The following is a 19,749-nucleotide window of genomic DNA, read 5'->3' on the forward strand; positions in this document are numbered from 1 at the left end:
GAAGACCGAAGGGAAGGCATGAATATGGATAGGAACAGAGGCCTGACTCAACTATAAATACGGATGTTATGCCGGCCTGGAACAGTCGACCAATTTCCATCAAATCAATCTGTTTACACATCTTCGCAAGCTATCACAGCTATCGAAAATGAAGCTTCTCCTTAGTGTCTATGCTGCCATGGCCATGGCTGCCACTACCGTGATGGCCCAAGCGGACTGGAGTTGGTGCAGTCCGGACGTCATTGTGAGGAGGACTGGCCCTCATTGCACTAGCTGTCCGATTGAAACTGACTTACTCTTGATAGTGTAACAATGACGGAGATTGTCGAAGCAGCAGTGATTGTTCTGACAAAGCAGGCGTAAGTGAATCTCTATTACTCCGTCTGGAATGACCAAGCTAAGAAAGATAACAGGGTGACGTGAGTCGGGTACACTGTGGTCAGCAGTTGCGGCCGCACAGCTGCTGGACATATTCTAACTAGCCACAAATCCAATGCAGTATACAGAGGGAAATCGTGGAGAGTGACTGTGATCTGATGGATCTTTCCTATCACAGTGCTGCGCATATTGTAGAGACACCACCTTCCCTCTGTGGCGCAGTTATCATCACTTTTTGTCCTATAGCAACCATGTTCATTCATTTCAATTAGTCTTCTCGCAATGCTATCAAGCTCGGGGGATTTTGTCCAGCCTGAATCATATGTAGGCTATGATTGGAAGAATCCCACTGAGCTCTTGATCCCGGTTTACATTCCTATAAGATTGCTGCATGGGTAGCATTCTACACTTCATCACGCCTTTCCAACAGGTTGTAGCTGTGTAGAAACAGTATCTCTATATCTATACCCATATCTATAGATGTAGATATATATAGATATATTATAGATCGACATCTATCTATCTACCAAACAGGACTAGTCCGCTAGCTACCTCAAGTGTCGGTTCATCCTTCTCCCACAACCTCATCTCACAACCTCATCTCACCACCTATCATCATCATCATCATCAACATCAACAGCAACCCCCTGTCTACAACCTATACAACATGACCCCCCTCACAGGCTCCTGCCTCTGCTCCAACATCCAATACCGCATCGATCTACCGGACTCAGAGCCAACCCCCAAAGTAAGTACCTCACTCCCCATCACCCTTCCCCTACAACATCAAATCCCATCATATCCACCTCTACCACCCCCTCCCTCACCATCCACCCATCACAAACCATCTAACCAACCCCCAGATCGCCCTCTGCCACTGCACCAGCTGCAAACGCGCCACCGGCTCGAGCTTCTCCTCCAACATCCTCATTCCAGCCCCCACCCTGTCCTACACCCGCGGCAGCCCCAAAACCTACAACTGTCCCTCCGACCGCGGCCCACCCGTGCGCCGCGCCTTCTGCGCCGACTGCGGCTCGCCGCTGACGACGCAGATGAGCGATAACCCCGGGACGCTGATCGTCAAGACGGGCACGCTCAATGAGGGGGAGAGGGAGAGGGTAAGCGAGCTGGGCGTGGAGATCTATGCCGGGAGACGCGATGCGTGGCTGGGTGCTGTTGGGAAGGTGGATAGTGTGGAGGGGATGATTTGATGGGTTTTGATTTGGTTATGTGTATGTGTATAATTGTGGGTTTGTATGTTGTGCTAGCAGTGCGAAGGGTTGGACTGCGCGATACTTAGATACTTAGATACTTGGATACTTATATACTTATATACTTGTACTTATATACTTGTACTTGACACGCTTGCAGTGACATATGCATATACACTATCTATCATATACCGAGAGCAAAGTACTCCATACTGGGGATAGAAGAAGACAAGTGTCAGGTTTCCTCCCCATTGATTCAGTCAGGTCCCTGTTATTGTCAGCTTTATTTCCATATGACTCTTTTTCTAGCGCTTACTCTCTAATTCTAGCGCTTACTCCGTTACCAACCCACACCATATGATGCTACTCGGTCATTCAGCAACAGTAATCAATGGTTAGTTAACTAATCAACATTTGTGCGATAGTATTGCCGGACCTCTATTCTATTTCCTTACCTTGTTGATTTTATCACGAAGACTGCACCAGGGAGGAAGGCCTGCCTGCCTGCCTGTACATGCAGGTCAGTCTCATACAAGGATATATGTACTTTATATATACCAGAATAGTATCTTAGCCACTACGCCGAACAAAAGTTGACCAATGTTTGGTATAGGGCTGGCTTAACCTGACTGATACTCTAACATATCTTGACCTCTCTCTCTCAGCTCAGCCAATATCTGCTTGGTTTGTGATTCGTTAGCTAGGGGGGGGCTTTTCCAAGGTGTGTCCGTGTTCAGTTCTATATATCTATATATCTATGTATCTACTCCGTGGGCGCTGAAATGGAAAGAAAGCATTCAACCAGTCAATGAAATCAGGTATGAATGTGTGTATGTATGAATGTATGTATGTATGTATTATTATTACACAACTGACTAATTGACTAACTCGCTCCTAGTACGCACCCATCAATAAACTTCACCTCGTAGATAACTACAAATTCAGAAAAAGAAAGAAAGAAAACAAGACCCGAATGCAATCCAAACAAACACACAAGTAAACAGATCAATGGCTTTATGAAACAGGAATAGAAATAGTAAAGAAGACTCTCAACAAAGCAAGCAAATTTTGTACATTCCTTCGTTGGGGATGATTATGCTGGCTCTTTCTTTTGAGATGATATGATGATGCATATTATGGTGATTGGTGATCGTTAGGTTAGGTAGGTAGGCACTGATATACATAGACATCATGGGCGAGATGGAATGGGAAATGGGATGGGGAAATGCAATCATAGCGCGCCGGAAAGGACAGCTTCGGTGGCTATTTCATAGTTAGCATCAATTTTCCATCATCATGTCATATAAAGTAGAAAGCATACCTGAGTTGATGTACTGCCGCCTAGCATCCAAGTTCATACCGAACCGCCTCTCCAACTCCTGCTTGATGCTCTTCTTCGTCACGCTCATCAAGTCAACCGTGCGGAGGATTTCGCGAATCTCAGCAAGAATAGCATCTTCGCTAGGAAGATGGGAGAGGTCTTCCATCTCCATATCCATATGGCGACTCATCATCTCAGACGGGGCGATAGACATGCGGGACCCGCCGTAGCGAGGCAGCTCAAGTTGAGACATCGGCCTCGAGCCCGGGAAGCCGTACTCCGACTGCATGGGGTGGTAGGATTTGGTGCCGTAGGATACGCCGGATACTTCTGAGCGGTCGTCGCGCGAGGTCTGCGCTTCCCACAGCTCGGTCTGGTATTCTTCCCACTTCTTCTTGGGGATTGAGGCCGGGTCGAATTTGCCTTCGTCGGAGATGACCACCTTGCGGCCCTTTTCGCCTGTGATGACGCGTGTGTTGCCCCAGGAGAAGTCGTCCATGTTCCAGAAGGAGTAGAGGGGTAGGGCGAGAGCGAAGACTGGCATGGCGCAGATGTAGATGATCATCCAGCCGATCATTTCCCACTTGCGGCGGAGGATGAAAATGAGACCCTGTAAGCCGTAAATTGCGGCGAGGAGAATGAACGCGGTATACGGGATGGTGGATGTGTCGCGAACAAGCCACACGATGAGGTAGACGACATATGCGATGGTGACAGGCTGAATGACGGTACTGAGAAGGTCAATGAAGACGATGAATCGCATACTGAAACAGCAGAAACCACACAGCTGCTGAAGCGGAATCAGCTCGATCAGGTTATGGACTGTAGAGTTGATCCATCGACGACGTTGGGAGAGGAACACAGCGAAGTTCTCTGGCGCAATTGTCCAAGCATGGGCCGCGAAGATGAACTTTGTCTTGTACTTGGGGTGGTGCTTCAAAAGCAGCGTCGTCAGGTAACGGTCTTCACCCAGATGCAGCAGGTTCTTCATGTGAAGTGTGTCCACACGAATTTCAGAATAAGAATCGACAACCTCCTTGCTGACGAACAGCGGTTTGGCGGTTTCAGCCGAGCGGATGCGGTACATGGTAAAACAACCAGGCAAGCAAGTGACGGACCCGAAGAGACTCTCAAACGCCTTGGTGAGGTTGTGCGAGATGTAGTATTCGTACACCTGGATCATGGTCACTGCGGACGTCTTGGCGTTGGTCAACGCAGTCTCGCCACAGACGCCGATGATGCGAGTGTCCGCGAGGAAGGACGACACCATGCGTGTTGCTGCATCAGGCGCAACCACTGTATCTGCATCGACTTGCAAAATGAATTCGTAGAACGTCGGATTGACGCCGATGATATTGCGGATTTGATGATGCATCTCCAGCTCCATAGGGCTCATGGGAAGGTTGTAATGGATGCGATTCAAGAACCGCATCAGGACCATCTGCGAATCACGCTTGCCTCGGTTGCCGGGCCGCGACACCTCGGAGGGCTTGCCAACCTTGACCACGACCAGGAACGGAACGATGTGACCCTGCACTTCGTACAGGCCCGAATAGACCTTAGCCATGTTATGCTGTTTCATACCTTCGCCCAGACTGTCAAAGCTCAGAGGCTCCGGGTCCACGGTCTCGGGCACACCCAGGATATCGAGAACGATCCTCGGCGTGGGTCGATCGTTTCCTTGACCAATAATCATACCGTCACAGATCACAACGAGCAGCTTCCGCTTATCGTCATACTGCATACGAGCCATGGAGTCGATAGCACGACGGAGAGACTCCTCGTCTTCCGTGTAGGCCGGGACCTGGCAGATAACAAACTTGTCCAAATGCTCAGGGACATTCTTCTTCTGGAACTGAAGAGCCGCCAGGAACTTGAAGATGACCACCGCGCAAATGAGAATCGATATCGCCAGAATAAAGTACTGCGCGAACTGGCACTGGGCCGAGTTACGTGTGTCGACGTGACCGACAAAGAAAAGGTTATCCAAGCACAACTTCATTCGATCGCGCAAATCCTTGTCGATGTCTAGATTTTGCCAATACTTGGTCAAATCCTGACCAGGACGTTGCTGGAAGAGCTCCACCACGACGGAGTGCATGAAGTCGCGATCGACATTCCCGGGCACCTTCTCTCCAGGCGGGGCCTGCGTGCGACGGCCGCCCGTGATGTAATTCGTCATGTCATACACTTTGCCATCGATGCTTGAGATCGACTTCGACTTGCCCGCTAAGGATTTCATATACTCAGGAGTGTATCCGATGTAACCCTTTTTATAATTCGCTTTCAGCATTTGCATCTGTTCAGCAAACCAGTCCGGTCGTGTGTCGTTCGTGAAGTGGCGGAAGTCGTGATATCTCGAATTAACATCCCCCGAACTGATAGTAGTAGCCGAGCCGGTGATGTTGGTAGGAGTATAATCCAAGAGCACCGTTGGATCAACGGATCCCGATTTGCCCTGACACAATGCCGACACCTGGACCGGGAAGAGGCCAGTGGCGTCGATACCGGCATATTTCTTCAAGGCCTTTTCGGGTACGATGTCCGGGTAATGGGCGGGGATGAAAGCATCAAGATCAAAGACCACACCGCGAACGGCGACAAACGATTTATGGCCGTGTTTGCCGTCGTTTGAAGATAACTCCGACGCTGAATAAACGTGCTGGGTCGGACAGACCAGGCCCGGGAAACCGACGATGATGAAAATGGCAACTCCACAGCTGAACCAGATGATCAAGTTGATCGCGAACTTCTCGCGCCAGGCGTCGCGGACGTCCTTCCGCTTCATCCGACCGACCAGCTTGATGATAAAATCCGGAAGCCAGAAGGTGAGCAGGTAGACGATGGCCAGCCAGCGTTTGCGACTGCCCGAGACCGGCGCATCATCCACCTCTTCCATCTGTTTTTCATTGCCCTTTTCCAACATCTGCTCCCGCGTCTCGAGGTTATGGAACATGTCGCCCGAGTTGAAGGCGGATCCTCCGGCCTCGGAGCGCCCGTCAAACTCACGGGCCCCAAAGTAGCCCTGTTTGCCTTCCTCGCCGTAGATAAAAGCGCCGGGCGACTGATCGGCGGGGTTGAGAAGTCGGACCTTGGAATCCATATAGCCCGGGCTCCGTGCGTGCGGGACGCTGTCAGCACCCTCCTCAGACCCAGTGCCAACGCCGATGGGCATCACACGCTCGCCGACCTTGGCCAGATCGGCCCAGCAGCGCTCACTGAGGAAGACACCGGTACTGCCCACCCGGGCCTCGTTTCCAGGCCATCGTTTCTCGTCCAGGACGACCTCCGATTTCTCCCGGTCACTGCCGACCACGATATTACCAATGTCCGCCAGGCCCAGGAATTCCGCGAAGGGCAGAAACACGCTGAAATCGGCATTCCGGAGTCGCTGACTGATCTCGGCGATGCCGAATGTCTGGACCTGGGCTCGCACGCATTTGCTGTCGAACTGGTTTGCGATGCGGCGGTCGTTGGGCTTCAAGCAGAAGATGAAGTACGGGTTGGAATTGCTGGAGCTTAGGCACTTGTTGACGATGGTGAGCGACGATAAAAATTGCCCGGCGGCGCCCTGCATGCCATTCATGAGCGCCCCGCTCTTGCGTCGCCCGGAATTCTTCGCGGAGCTGCCCGCGTGGCTTTCGTATTCTTCCGGGTCGTCGCCGATGGCGGCATCGAAGGCCAACCGGGTAGGGGGGGTGGTCTTCCGTCGCGCCATGCTCGGCATCCGCATGGGCTTGGAGCTCACTTGGGCTTGCATGATCGCCGTCCGCTCCTTGGGGTGAGTCACCTTCTGCAGGGCCTCTTGGCCGAACAGGTCCCGGACAAAGTCACTCTTGGTGGTGTTCACCAGGTTCATCAGGTCGCCGGAGATAATCTCCCCGTTGTCCTCGATGAGGCCACCGACGGAATAGTCGACCTCACCGGCAAAGTGCTTCACGGTGAACGCGGCGCGGGCCTGCTGCGCGGCGTAGCTAGTGCCCTGTTTGGAGCCGGAGCCGCCCACGGAGATGGCCGGGTTTTTGTTTTCGAAGCGCTTCTTCAACGATTCCGCGAACTGGATATCCGTGCGGCCCCGCCGCGTCTGGTCATCGAGGATACTAAGCAGCCCGTTGCCGTGCTTCAGCAGTCCGCGGACAGCGTCCGTGTTGTCGAAGTAGCTCGTTGCCGGGACGGCCACGTCTTCCCGCTCCAGGTTGTCGGCTTTGCGGTCAAAGAATGACTGCAGGCAAAAGTTGTACAATGACTCTGTGGCCGCATTGCTCAGCAGCTGGTCCAAGGTCGAGCCGGTAGCACAGGACTGGGAAAATCCGGGGAAGTCGACGATGGAGACGGTGTTGGCCACGCTATCCTCCGCGGCGCAGATCTTCTGGTTGATGCTTTCCAGCACGTAGGCGACCAGAAGCGAGTAGATGGTGCGGGCCAGTTCATCGGCACTCTGGCGCGCGCCGCTCGGGTCCAGCATGACCGTGACGCGCTCGCGGTGGATCGTCTTGGTGCGATAGCGGAAACTGGTCTCGAGCTCTTCCACCCCTAGACCTAGGAAGGCGGCAATGATGGAAAGGACATCCTTATTACGGACGATGGTGACGGTTTCGCCGCCTTCGTGGGAGTAGCCTCCAGACTCCTCGGCGGACGTGGTCGTCGCTTGCCCGCTGATGAAATCGAGCTGGCCCAGATGCAGGATGGCCGCGAGGATCTGGCAGATCTCGGCGATTTCGCTGCGGGGAAACTCCAGCTTTCTCAGAGCGGTCTTGAAATGCTGGAAGCCTTCGGTGTCGTTGATGCCGACTTTCATCTGCGTGGGATGGCCCAGATACCTCCACCGTTTGTGTTTGACCGAGGTGCCCGACAGTTTCCCGCCGCCGGTCGTAATGTGGATGGTGTTCTCGAAGCCCAGATGCGCCTTTTCGGCGGCGCTGGTCCCGGCCAAGAGATAGTAGAGGACATGGAAGCTTCGCTCGCCGGTGGGGACAGATGTGATCCGGCTGCGTTCCAGTCTGTGATCGATAATCTTGCCGCCAATCAGCGTCGGGTTTACCGAGGACGACCCGTCATACTGTAGCTCTAGAAACAAGCCGGCTTTGGACGCGGTGGGGGTGGTCAAGGATTTGGTGGTGGTCAACGTGTCGAAGACGAACGCCGCATAGGAGAGTTTGGAGGACAGGGGGGTCGATGAGAAGGAGAGAAAGGCGGACAGGAGGTGTGATCGAATGGTGGTTTTGCCTGAACCACTCTCACCACTGGACGTTGTTAGACCAGATCGGTCTGCATCGGGGACTTGATTACTTACAGGAATACAATGGACTGGTTCTCCCCGCGCGCCCCTAAGCGGGTAAAAGCGCGGCGGGCCAGGTCCTCCGCCTCCCCCATGGCACTGCCTTCCTTGGCGCCATCGGGACCCTTTGACGACGAGGTGTATGTGTTGAGACTGATGAGAGCCTGCGAAGACAGGCGAGCCGTGGGGAGACCGACATGGAATCTGGCCAAGCGTGGTCAGTTGGTCTGTTGTCAGGCGGATGAGGGGAAGAGAATATCACGTACCGACTGGCCAAGTGGGCGGTTAGATGGGTGTCAGATTGAAGATGTGCGGGCAGCGAGGGCAAGGACGACTGTGCGTGAGAGGGAACATGTCCTCCCACAGGCGAGATTCCCGCCATGATGAGGATGAGGTTGAACCCCCGACGGTGAGACTTCGAGGGTCACTGAGCGGTGACAAGGACGGATCGTGTTCCAGAAGTTGGTATCAACTGTTGGTATTAACCGAAGACGAGAGAGAAAAGCTCGTTGTATGGTTCTAAGTCTTCCGCGATAATTCTAGCTGGGTGAGGGATGCGAATGGCCGTGGTCTATTTTGGGAACAGTATCTGTGGCCGTTTGAGGGGAGATGCAATGTCTAGCGGAGGCAAGAGATCAGCAGGTTGTTGGATTGATTGTACAAGCCAGTCAGTTCACTGTGGCTAGATTTTTTCCGCTGGGAAATACTATACAGAAATCAGTAAGGGTGAGAGCAAGCAGGTCGGAGGAGCGCAGGGCGATAGTGGTGTAGAATTAATTAAGCTCCGACTGAGGATGGTATCTGCACTGTGTACGGAGTAGCGAAAGTGAAGCTAAACTCAAGATATCAAACGAGAGTGAGGACAAAGAACAGAAAAATCAAATCAAATTAGAATAAAACCAGACCAGATCAACGAAAGAGGAACGAGAAGACGAAAAAAAAAGGCAAGTAAAAAGGCAAACAAAGACCGAGAGAAGAGAAGAGAAGAAAAGCAAGAAAGCAAGAGGGACAGCGATAAGAAGGACGATCATGAATTGCTCTGGGGAATGACCGTACAGTACGGTATCCACTGTATAGTGTATCCACTGATCTGTGTCTGTATTCCAGTACAGTTCAACAAAGTACGGTACAGTTGAAAATAACTGGTCTGTTGATTGGCTCGGCTGTCAGATGGGCCCGTTCGGGTTACCAAACTTACTAGTCTGGTGGTTCGATCATTACCAAACCACATCACTCGTCTATTTTGGGCGGATCTGTATGAGAAGCTGTCATTGTCATTGTGAGGATTGACATTGGATTGTTTCAGTATCCATGATAGTCATGCTGACAACAATTCTATCCATCCCGTTGTAGATGCATCACCAGAAGGACTGGATTCAAAACAAAATAAACAGATAAATAAACGGGTGGATACCCGCCGGTCGAACCAGTGTTAGTCTGTCCCATGGTTACTCAACTCCAGTCTGGCGTATTCCCCGTACAGCTAGATTAAATACATTCTATCGAGTCTCACATTGATGGAGGTCGGAGTCAGGCATTAGACTAGTTGAGTCGAGCATTGACTACTGACTATTTCTTCAATATTGTCCATCATTCGGCGCCACCCTGACCGGCCCTAGTCAGGGGGCAGAGATTCTATCCGAAATATCCCTCCCCCTATACTACCCTCGCTGATGAAGTTTGTCTAGGAGTACTCTATTTTTTCGTGGATCAATCACGAAACCTGAAACCTCGTCAATAAATGAGGACCTAGGTCAAAGCCGTCATGGGTGGAGAGATGGCACAGTACAGACTCCAGGTCCAAAGCCCTGCAGCTGTGGAGGAAACATACGACGGTCAATCGATTCCACGTCCACTGGACCACCGTGATCATCGAGTATTAACAATCGCTGGGGCTATAACCGACCCGAGAGGATCGCTACTATTTAATACAGGACCCAGTCCATGATAGAAATGGAGGAGGAAATGGAATGACCCAAAAGTACTCCGGTGTTTCGGAAGGTGGATCGGATCATTCGATCGACTGGATCAAATCGGACAAGTGTGAGACTAGGCGGGTTTAGTCCGCCTGTCCAACAATGGTCTGTCCGTGTCCTCCGTACGGTGGACTCCTTTGTCCATCCGTGGACGCTGGATGGGAATCGAAGGCGTTCCATTCTTTCCTTCCACCGGTATTGGGATGATTCCCAACCGGCCTAGAGGATACCTGATACATGGGCCATACCTTGCGCACTTAGATATTTGCCACCGACCGTGGTTCGTGATCCTTGATTTAGGTTCTCTAGGTATGCGAGCGAGGAATGGCATGGCAGTGCGGCAAGGCGGGTATTCTGCAGTGGACGGTCCAGACTCTCGAGAAAGATGCCACCGAATAAAAATAACAACAGATATCAAGGGTGTATTGATATCCAATCCATTCTTATGATACTTGGTACAGAGGATATGCTTGGTATAATATTGAATGATTACCACCCTAACTATTGATCCTTGGGCAGATGACAACTCGTCTAATTCCATTGCAGAAACAAAAAAAAAAAACTTGCTGAAAATAGCCAGTAAAAGAAGCTAAAGTGATAAACTGGTGGCGATTGGGCCAGGGGTGAGACAGTCAGGCATTGATTGATGATAGGTTGCGGGTGAGGTGAGACAGGATGTGCCAATTATAGGGGTCGCCCAGGGTCTAAGGCCTGATCCACTGGATTTCTCTTCGCTCCATTGGACAGTCCCTCAGTTTGATACCCGCCACCTGACAGATGAGACTTTGCTGGCTAGAGCGAAGATGGCCTGAGTCGTTCATGCACCGAGTGCATCATCTGCCTCGGTTTGTCCCGTATAAAAATAGACAGAAAACTCAGAACATATGGAACAATAATACCTAAAAAATAAAGGAAGAAAAGAATAAACGGTACGGTCACAGGCAAAAATACCAACCTGTATTAAAAGGGTGGTTGTGAGATGGCCTGAATTTCCAGTCCCCCGTACGCTGTACATCGTAAATCGACCGGGACTCGGGATGATCGCCCGGATACAACTGAAGTGTTGTGAGTGTTGTGAGGGAGGCTGGATTTGCAATTGTCCTTGTCTAACCTCAACTGATTTGGGATGTGCCAATGACAGCTCAGATGGGAAGGAAAATCCTCAACTTAATGGGAAAAATAACAACAAAGCGGACCCTGGTACTGTACTGTTGGTAATTCTGGTATGATCATCATACACCGTGATAAGTTCAATACGACAACTTCAGTTGATCGCAGGACGCTAACCATAAGGACAGTCCTGATTGGCTGGATACAGTACCCCAGTACTGTACTTGTTACCCATACAGTCACAAAAAGAGTCGCCGTCACTCCTACTAGTCAATGCACTTCTTGGGCCTCGTCTTTTCTCTTCCTCCTCTTCTCTCCATTCTGTTTGCTGCGTGGATTCTGTCCTCTGTTTTGCTCGTTGCTCTGTGTTTGTTACCCTTGCTCGACTGCTTGTTTCTCTTCCCTTCGTGTCTTTCTCTCCACTACCATAATCAACCTGCCACAATCGACCTGGATACGGTTGATTTGGTAGCTTGGATAGTCGCTCGCTTGCAACACTTCTGTCGCCTATTAAACAACTCGACTTAATCATAATATCCCCCCCCTTCTACGGTTGGGTTCAACACTCGCTACACAAAAACAAACCCTCGCTTCCAAACGTCACGCTGGTGAAGCTTTGTTGACAACGCAGACCCTTGATCTCATCCCACTTACCCGTTTCAGAATCATCTCATTGCTACAGGCCATCGTCTTTGAATATTGCAGACGATCAAGGAGCTCAGCCGTTTTCTGCATCGTCGATTCGAGTGGCGGAAGAAATCCAGCGTCTCATGTGTTGACGCCCGGAACGCGCCTCACCGTCGCTGGACTTGGCTGTCCCGCATCCCAAAACACCCAAGCCGACTTGCGTCGTTTCCGATCATCATGTCCAATCGTTATTCCACCTATTCGAGCCACTCCGCTGGATTTTCCACCGGAACTCATCATGCCCCGCAGCCTACTGGCCCGGTGTCCACGACGACCTTGCTAAACGCCCTCCATGTATCCTACAACGCCGGACAGCCCTATCCGCTGGATGCGAGCACGAGTTTGGTGCTGAATTCGTGGTTCACCGCGACCCAGACTACCCCGGACGGTCACACCGGGGGAATCATCGATCGCGAGTTGGCCGTTAGGGCGTGGGAGCATGCGCGACGGAGAGCGGAGGATGGTTGTATCGTGCTTTGGTGAGTGATAATCCTACAGCCCGGGGAGGGACTGGACAATGTCAGGGCTAACGAATGATCAGCTCGACGCATCAATCCACCCCCTCCGTATTCGAACCATTTCTGGCCGCACTCCCGCTCTCCACACCGAGTATCACTTTCACCGCGCTCGCCGCCCTGCGACCCTTTCTCTCAGCGGTGACATCTTTCAACCCGTCCTACTCCCTCTACTCCGCTCTGTCAGCTTGCTTCTCCTTCACCTTGAAGGGCGACATCGCGGGGTTGACCCTCGCGCTCTCCACCTCGGGCATCAACGTCGAAAAGGGTCTCCTCAACGTCCCCAGCGAGCCCGGGTACCGTGCCTTCGACGTCTTTTACTACCTCCTGACGTCTGCGTCCACGCAAGCCGAACGGGAGTTCCTCGATCTCAAAGAACCCTCTGCCTATGCACTCCTCAACAGATCCGGGACCTTCACGCCGCCGTCGTATGTCCCCACCGCCGACGACGCCGCCGCCGCGGAGGATTTCAGAGCTGCCCTCAAGGCACTCGGCATCAAAGGCGCTGCGCAGCGTGGACTGCTGTCGGTCCTTGCTGGGCTGCTGAAGCTGGGAAATGCGGCCGGCTACGTGGCCGACCAGGAAGAGCTCGAGGAGGCATGCGAGGATGTCGCCGGCCTGCTCGGATTAGATCCCGAAATCCTTCTGAACAAGTGCTCCACCGATGAACGTCAGGTGCTGATTGCCGGCATCTACGAGGCGTTGGTGGACTGGGTCATCGGAAAGGCGAACGAGGCTATTGCCAGCGAACTCCAGGACCATGACTCCAGCCACAGTGGCTCGGGCCCGACCACCCGCGTGTCCGACGAGGACACCGTGAGTGTCACGGTGGTCGAGATCCCCCGACCCGTTCTCGGAAAGGCTGTGTCCCTGAGGAACGTCTTCAACGATGACGTTGGTATCAACGCGGAGATGAAGGAGGACGGTGTTCCGGTTCCCCCGGTGGGCCAAGCAATCACTACCGACATGTCCGCTGCCGTGGGACAGGTGGAGGCGGATCTGGGCATCACCACCGGGCCGGTCTGGCACGAGCGAGAGTACGAGCTCGACAAGAGACAACAGGTTCTCGAAAAAGTCGGACTGGAGGTCGAGACCGACGCATTCCTCCGCCAGCTCCTGTTCCCCGTCGAGTCTGAAGGCATCACACTCGGTCGGAAAGGCCGGTTCGATCTCGCCGCCACCCTCGGGAGCAGCCGCGTATGGCATCACGTCTCGATCCACCCGACCGATGACCTGCCGGACCGCCTCAACACCACCGCGCCGACGGCGTCGTGGACGGCCGGTGCCGTGTCTCGCCAGATCCGCGAGTGGAGACTGGCGGAGTGGGGTAACCGTCGCCTCAAGCAACTCGACTTCACGGCCGACTTCGACACGGACGAGTTCGTCGGTCGCTACGCTCCGCTTGGCTGCCCCGAGGGTCGGGATGGGGTGGAGAGCTGGCTAGTGGAAAAGGGATGGACCAACGGGGATGCGCTCGTGGGCCACCAGCGGATCTGGATGAGGGAGAACGCCTGGTGGGAAGCCGAGACTATGCTCGATCTCAAAGGAGAAGAGCAACCGATCACCAACCCCTTCATGTATGGCAGCGGCATGTTGGACAGCGGTGTGCATAACAGCTATGCCGCCAACATGGTCCCCGAATCGACTAGTCTCCTGGGGAGCCGCGATAATCTCCTCCAACGGCACAGCACCATGGCCCCCAGCATCGGGATGGGCGCCAAGTCGATCGCCCCCAGTCTGCCTCCGACCGTGAACATGGGCGGTGACTACGGTCTGGGCGCGAAGGGCGACGACAAGAAGTGGGACAGTCACGCGTACTACGACGAGAATGGCCGGTACTTCGGGGAGTTCGACCCGGAATTCGGAGATCCCAAGCACATCGAGAAGAAGGAGATCACGGTAGGCCGACGCGTGTGGACCAACTTCGTGTGGGCGTTGACCTTCTGGATTCCCTCCTTCGCGCTCAAGTGGGTCGGACGGATGAAACGGCCGGATGTGCGCATGGCATGGCGAGAAAAGTTCGTCCTGGTTGCTCTGATCCTCCTCTTCAATGGAATGGTCTGCTTCTACATCATGGCCTTTGGCGACCTCCTCTGTCCGAACAAGGACAAAGCCTGGAACGAGAAAGAAGTCGGCTGGCATCAGGGCGATAATGATTTCTACGTCAGCGCCCACGGCAAGGTTTACGACATCAGCAAGTTCTGGAAGATCCAACACAGCGACAACTCGATCGACACGGATTCAACGAACATGCAGCCCTTCGCGGGGACGAACGTGGATGCTTACTTTCCGCCCCCGCTCACTCGATTCTGCGGCGCATTTGTGGACGATGAGGCGATTGCCCTGCAGCCGAATGACACGGAGGCCATGGTCTATGGTCATGCGAAACACGACTGCGGACCCCGCAACCAGCCCAACCCGAAGACCAAGCTAAACGACATCCGGTGGTACGAGAAGAGGTTCCTGCCCAAGATGAACGACTACTACAAGGGCGATCTTGTGTGGACGCGCGACGCGGTGAAGAAGCAAGCCGACACGCGGGCCCGGGCCTGGGTGATTGTGAATCAAAAGATCTACGACCTGACGGACTATTTCCACACGCTGAAGATCATGAACAACATCGACAGCTACAAGTTCCTGCCCACCCCCGTGACAGAACTGTTCAGGAACCACCCCGGCGAGGACGTCACGAGCAAATGGCAGGATACGCCGGATTTCCAAAAGGCGCAGACCTGCCTGGACTACGTCTTCTACAAGGGCAAACTGGATTTCCGCGAAGGCCCCCGCTGCCAGGTCAACAACTGGATCTTGCTTGCATTCACTATTCTCATTTGCGCCGTCATCGTCGTCAAGTTCCTGGCCGCTCTCCAGCTGGGATCCAAGCGACGCCCGTCGCCGCAGGACAAGTTCGTCATCTGCCTCGTGCCCGCGTACACGGAAGGCGAGGACGCTCTGCGGAAGGGACTGGACTCGTTGACCGCTCTCCAGTACGACAACAAGCGCAAGCTCATCTACGTCGTGTGCGACGGGATGATCGTCGGTGGTGGCAACGATCGCCCCACGCCCAAGATCGTCCTGGACATCCTCGGCGTCGACCCGAAGATCGATCCCCCAGCGCTCCCATTCAAGTCCATCGGCCAGGGCAGCGACCAGCTCAACTACGGCAAGGTCTACTCCGGCCTCTACGAGTACGAAGGCAACGTCGTGCCCTACGTCGTAATCGTCAAAGTCGGCAAAGAATCCGAGCAAAGCAAACCCAAGCCTGGAAACCGCGGCAAGCGTGACTCCCAGATTCTGCTGCTCAACTTCCTCAATCGTGTTCACCACCGCGCGCCTATGTCCCCACTCGAACTCGAGATCTTCCACCAGATCAATAATGTGATTGGTGTCGACCCCGAACTCTACGAGTACTGTCTCATGGTGGATGCCGATACGAGTGTCCGGGAAGATTCGTTGAATCGGTTGGTTGCTGCTTGCGCCAATGATGCCCGTATTGCGGGTATTTGCGGTGAGACTAGTCTCCAGAATGAGGAGCGGAGTTGGTGGACTATGATTCAGGTCTATGAGTATTATATCTCGCATCATTTGACCAAGGCTTTTGAGTCGCTGTTTGGCAGTGTTACCTGTTTGCCGGGATGGTAAGTCCTCCCTCTTGCATTTCCCTTCTGTCGCTTTCCTTCTCCACTCTCCTTCCACTTGCATTTTCCATCCCGGGTTTACAACGTACTGACTCCCCAGTTTCTGCATGTACCGCCTGCGAACCGCCGACAAGGGCCGACCGTTGATCGTATCGGACAAACTGGTCAAGGAATATGCGGACAACGACGTGGACACGCTGCACAAGAAGAACCTGCTCTCTCTGGGTGAGGATCGCTACCTGACCACCCTAATGACCAAGCACTTCCCCACCATGTCGTACAAGTTCATCCCCGATGCATACGCCAGCACCGCCGCCCCAGAGACCTGGTCTGTCCTCCTCTCCCAGCGACGACGGTGGATCAACTCGACCGTGCACAACCTGGTCGAGCTGGCCGCGCTCAAGGATCTCTGCGGCTTCTGTTGTTTCAGCATGCGATTCGTCGTCCTGGTGGATCTGCTCGGAACGGTCATTCTCCCAGCCACCTGCGTCTACCTGGGCTACCTCATCTACCGCGTAGCCAGCCACACGGGCCCACTCCCCCTGATCTCCATCTGTATCCTAGCCGGCGTGTACGGTCTGCAGGCAATCATCTTCATCGTCAAGCGCCAGTGGCAGCACATCGGGTGGATGATCATCTACATCTGCGCGTACCCGATCTACAGCTTCATCCTGCCGCTGTATTCCTTCTGGAAGCAAGACGATTTCAGCTGGGGCAACACGCGCGTCGTCATCGGCGAGAAAGGTTCCAAGCGCGTTGTCGCAGTCGAAGACGAAGTCTTCGACCCCCGCAGCATCCCTCTGCAGCGCTGGGACGACTACGCCATGGCCAACAACCTCCCCGGCCGCCGCGGCGACTTCGGCGGCAGCCAGGAGAAGGTGTACAGCGGGCGCTACATGGACGACATGGCGATGGAAATGGACGACATGCACTCGACGTACTCGTCCGTGAAACCCGCCTCGACAATCCTCACCGGCTTCCCAGGCCAATCCCGCAACGTGAACCCCTACATGCCGCCCCAGTCGCCAATCCCCTTCGGCGCCAACGTCCCCGGCAACAGGCACTCGCATATGTCAAGCTTCTCACGCTACACAGACCAGCCCTTCCTCGGCCACCAGCCGCGCCAGATGTCAATGGGCCACCTGAGCCAGTTCCAAGACGGAGGCATGAACCCCAGCCGCCACAGCGTGGGCCTCATGCAGAGCACAGACAACCTGCTGGGCCGGCCCAACTCGCGCAGCCCCGTCCCGGGCGGCCGACCCGTCAGCGCGTTCGACTTCCGCACCGGTGGCGGGCCGGACGAGGGCGCCATCACGGATGCGATCCGGGGGTGTTTGGCGGAGGTAGATCTCGACACGGTGACTAAAAAGCAGGGTAAGCCATTCATTTCTTAAATGTCGTTTGTTTGGGTGTGTGGATGAATGCTAACGATGAAATGGTACAGTGCGGGCCTTGGTGGAACAGCGCCTTCAGACTACGCTGACGGGCGATCGACGGGCGTTCCTCGACAGACAGATTGACCAAGAGCTGGCCAATATGTAATATATGCCATATTTCTCTCTCTTCTTTTCGATGTTTATTTTGCGACATTTTTTGCGAGTTGTTTGTTTATTTGACGGCGCTGCCACTACACCGCCCACATCGTATCGATCTATTGACACTTGATACATGATCGGATAATGGCAGGAGAGATAAGATAATTTGTTTCGGCATGGCGTTTGGGACAGCAAGCACAGCACAGCATAAGCATGAATACTACATACATCATACATATTATTTATTATTGACATTGACATTGACATTGGCATACTATGATCCGGGCGAGTTTGGGTCTGATGTAATGGGGGAATGATTCCATGGAATGGGATTCATCTATTCAACCAAATCTATCAGATCAATACCGTAGTTAGAATGTGTAGGAATATCACAATCATAAGTCACATCACAATCACAATCATATCTAGAATTATGCATGCATAGTATAGCATAGCTAATATTCAAGGAGAACCACAATCATCCAACTATCCTTCTTCTATCTAACTATCCCCTCACCCCCTTAACTCTACATACACATTTACAGCTATTAGTCAACCCATCGTTATGTAGTATGAACTCAGGGGAAAGCAACGACATACCAAAAGCACGTGTGAACAAACCGATCCGGCTCCGCGGAGCAGCCGGAACAGAGTGCAGCAAGCAAGCAAAGTGGAGAAAACAAAAGGACGGAGATCCACACCACCCAATTCTCTGCCTGGCCGGAAAACGAATGACAATATCTGCCAAGGAATATCGTTTCTCTGTTTGAGGAAGCAATTACATCAGAGCTTGGTTTTCTCCCTCCTTCCATTATCTCTTTCTTGATTGATTCATCGCTTGCTTGGCGCCTGGTAGAATGATGGCATGGAATGATGGAGTTGGAATCAGGGGAAATTAATTAACCCCACTTTCTTCTTTCAGCCTTGACTATGGAGTATTCGTCTGCTTGATTGAATGCTGTTGGCTAGGCGTGCAGATCTGTTTCTCCTGCTGGCCAGTTATAGGAGGTGGATTTTCATTGCGATGGCTTAAGTTGACCTCCCTAAGTCTTCCTTCTGATCCTGCTGCAGTCATGGACTACACGCAGTAGCTAATGAACCACGTAAGTAGCTGACTACCCAAGTAACTAACTACCTCAGTAGTAAATAATAAGTGGATTAATCCCATCCTCGGCACAAGAAGAAGTAAGTAATCGACACAACTAAGCCATGAAGTCCACAAGATCCAGGAACAGGAACATTACTACACTCGGCTATCCAGCAGCCGATCATAACAGTCGATCATAACCGGTCCAACCCGGCACGAGGGCCCTCACTAGCCGAGCCACGCGTCATGCGTTCCATAGCCTTGTGGATCGCGCAATAGTTGGTTCTCTGGTCTGGCTCGGTCTGGAAAGGAGAGGGGGGAGGAAGAGGGGAGATGGAGACGAAAACTGGGCGGATGACTCCGCTGCTGGATCGGGTTTCTATACTTAGTTGGTTGACTATGTATGGTTGGATGGATTAGTGGGACAGGACTCCGGAGAAGAAGGATATCGAACGATCATCATTCTAGATCGAATTAAATAATCAGGGGAATAAGGGGAACGGGGGGAGAGGAGGTGGAGGAGAATGGTATAAATACCTGGACGTCGTCCCTCTCTGGATCAAACTATTCTACTATCCTCTCATCAATCAATCAATCAATCAATCAATCTTCAACCTCTTCCACCTCTACCACCACCAAACAATCACAATGAAGCTCTCCTTCCTCGCCGCCATCACCCTCGTCGGTGCCGCCATCGCCTCCCCCGTCGCCGGCGGTAAGGAGCAGAAGCCCGTACGTTTACATCTCCGTCTACTAAACAAGAAGGAAGAAAGATAACTAACAACGACACAGGCCATCAAGGAGGGCCAGCCCTGCAAGCAGGACGGCAGCATGGGTAACTGCGAGACCAACTACTGCGAGGTACTTACTTCCCTTCCCCCTTCCACATATCCCATCACGGAGATGAATGGCAAGCTAATGATGGAATGAACAGGCCAAGGGCGACGCCGAGGGCACCTGCAAGCCCATGCCCAAATAGATTACTGGGCTGACGTCCTCCACCTGCGGACCGA

General features: G+C 53.1%; 6 protein-coding genes across 6 annotated transcripts; 3 read left to right on the forward strand and 3 right to left on the reverse strand.

Moving 5' to 3' along the window:
- The first annotated feature begins 992 nt into the window (after positions 1-992).
- On the forward strand, positions 993-1,624 carry P168DRAFT_329552 (GFA family protein). Its single transcript, XM_024841483.1, has 2 exons — positions 993-1,126; positions 1,242-1,624. Exons 1-2 carry the CDS (start codon positions 1,046-1,048, stop codon positions 1,587-1,589), a joined length of 429 nt encoding a protein of 142 aa, XP_024690200.1. The 5' UTR covers positions 993-1,045; the 3' UTR covers positions 1,590-1,624.
- Positions 1,625-2,820: 1,196 nt separating this feature from the next.
- On the reverse strand, positions 2,821-8,570 carry chsE (chitin synthase class Va; the record flags this gene model as incomplete). Its single annotated transcript, XM_024840439.1, has 4 exons — positions 2,821-2,852; positions 2,911-8,153; positions 8,204-8,392; positions 8,455-8,570. The coding sequence occupies 4 exons, from the start codon at positions 8,568-8,570 to the stop codon at positions 2,821-2,823; spliced, it is 5,580 nt and encodes a 1,859-aa protein (XP_024690201.1).
- Positions 8,571-9,808: 1,238 nt separating this feature from the next.
- On the reverse strand, positions 9,809-10,843 carry P168DRAFT_53037 (uncharacterized protein). Its single transcript, XM_024841989.1, has 2 exons — positions 10,020-10,843; positions 9,809-9,918 (listed from the first exon to the last, which is right to left on the reverse strand). Exon 1 carries the CDS (start codon positions 10,703-10,705, stop codon positions 10,238-10,240), a length of 468 nt encoding a protein of 155 aa, XP_024690202.1. The 5' UTR covers positions 10,706-10,843; the 3' UTR covers positions 9,809-9,918; positions 10,020-10,237.
- Positions 10,844-11,312: 469 nt separating this feature from the next.
- On the reverse strand, positions 11,313-11,924 carry P168DRAFT_52971 (uncharacterized protein). The gene has a single exon (XM_024841988.1). It carries the CDS (start codon positions 11,804-11,806, stop codon positions 11,447-11,449), a length of 360 nt encoding a protein of 119 aa, XP_024690203.1. The 5' UTR covers positions 11,807-11,924; the 3' UTR covers positions 11,313-11,446.
- Positions 11,925-12,138: 214 nt separating this feature from the next.
- On the forward strand, positions 12,139-17,656 carry csmB (putative chitin synthase; the record flags this gene model as incomplete). The annotated part of the gene is made up of 4 exons (XM_024833758.1): positions 12,139-12,440; positions 12,503-16,114; positions 16,215-17,488; positions 17,559-17,656. 4 exons carry the CDS (start codon positions 12,139-12,141, stop codon positions 17,654-17,656), a joined length of 5,286 nt encoding a protein of 1,761 aa, XP_024690204.1.
- Positions 17,657-19,384: 1,728 nt separating this feature from the next.
- P168DRAFT_321190 (uncharacterized protein) lies at positions 19,385-19,715 on the forward strand (the record flags this gene model as incomplete). Its single annotated transcript, XM_024840440.1, has 3 exons — positions 19,385-19,468; positions 19,529-19,597; positions 19,671-19,715. 3 exons carry the CDS (start codon positions 19,385-19,387, stop codon positions 19,713-19,715), a joined length of 198 nt encoding a protein of 65 aa, XP_024690205.1.
- Between the last annotated feature and the right edge of the window lie 34 nt (positions 19,716-19,749).

Source organism: Aspergillus campestris (assembly GCF_002847485.1).
Source record: "Aspergillus campestris IBT 28561 chromosome Unknown P168scaffold_11, whole genome shotgun sequence".
Classification (NCBI taxonomy): Eukaryota; Fungi; Ascomycota; class Eurotiomycetes; order Eurotiales; family Aspergillaceae; genus Aspergillus; species Aspergillus campestris.

Excerpts from the sequence above, each read along its gene's own strand:
- P168DRAFT_52971 (XM_024841988.1), bottom strand. The coding sequence starts at position 11,806 with ATGATTAAGTCGAGTTGTTTAATAGGCGACAGAAGTGTTGCAAGCGAG.
- P168DRAFT_53037 (XM_024841989.1), bottom strand. The coding sequence starts at position 10,705 with ATGGAATTAGACGAGTTGTCATCTGCCCAAGGATCAATAGTTAGGGTG.
- P168DRAFT_329552 (XM_024841483.1), top strand. The coding sequence starts at position 1,046 with ATGACCCCCCTCACAGGCTCCTGCCTCTGCTCCAACATCCAATACCGC. Across the intron at positions 1,127-1,241 it reads ACTCAGAGCCAACCCCCAAA|ATCGCCCTCTGCCACTGCAC; the intron begins GTAAGTACCTCA and ends ACCAACCCCCAG.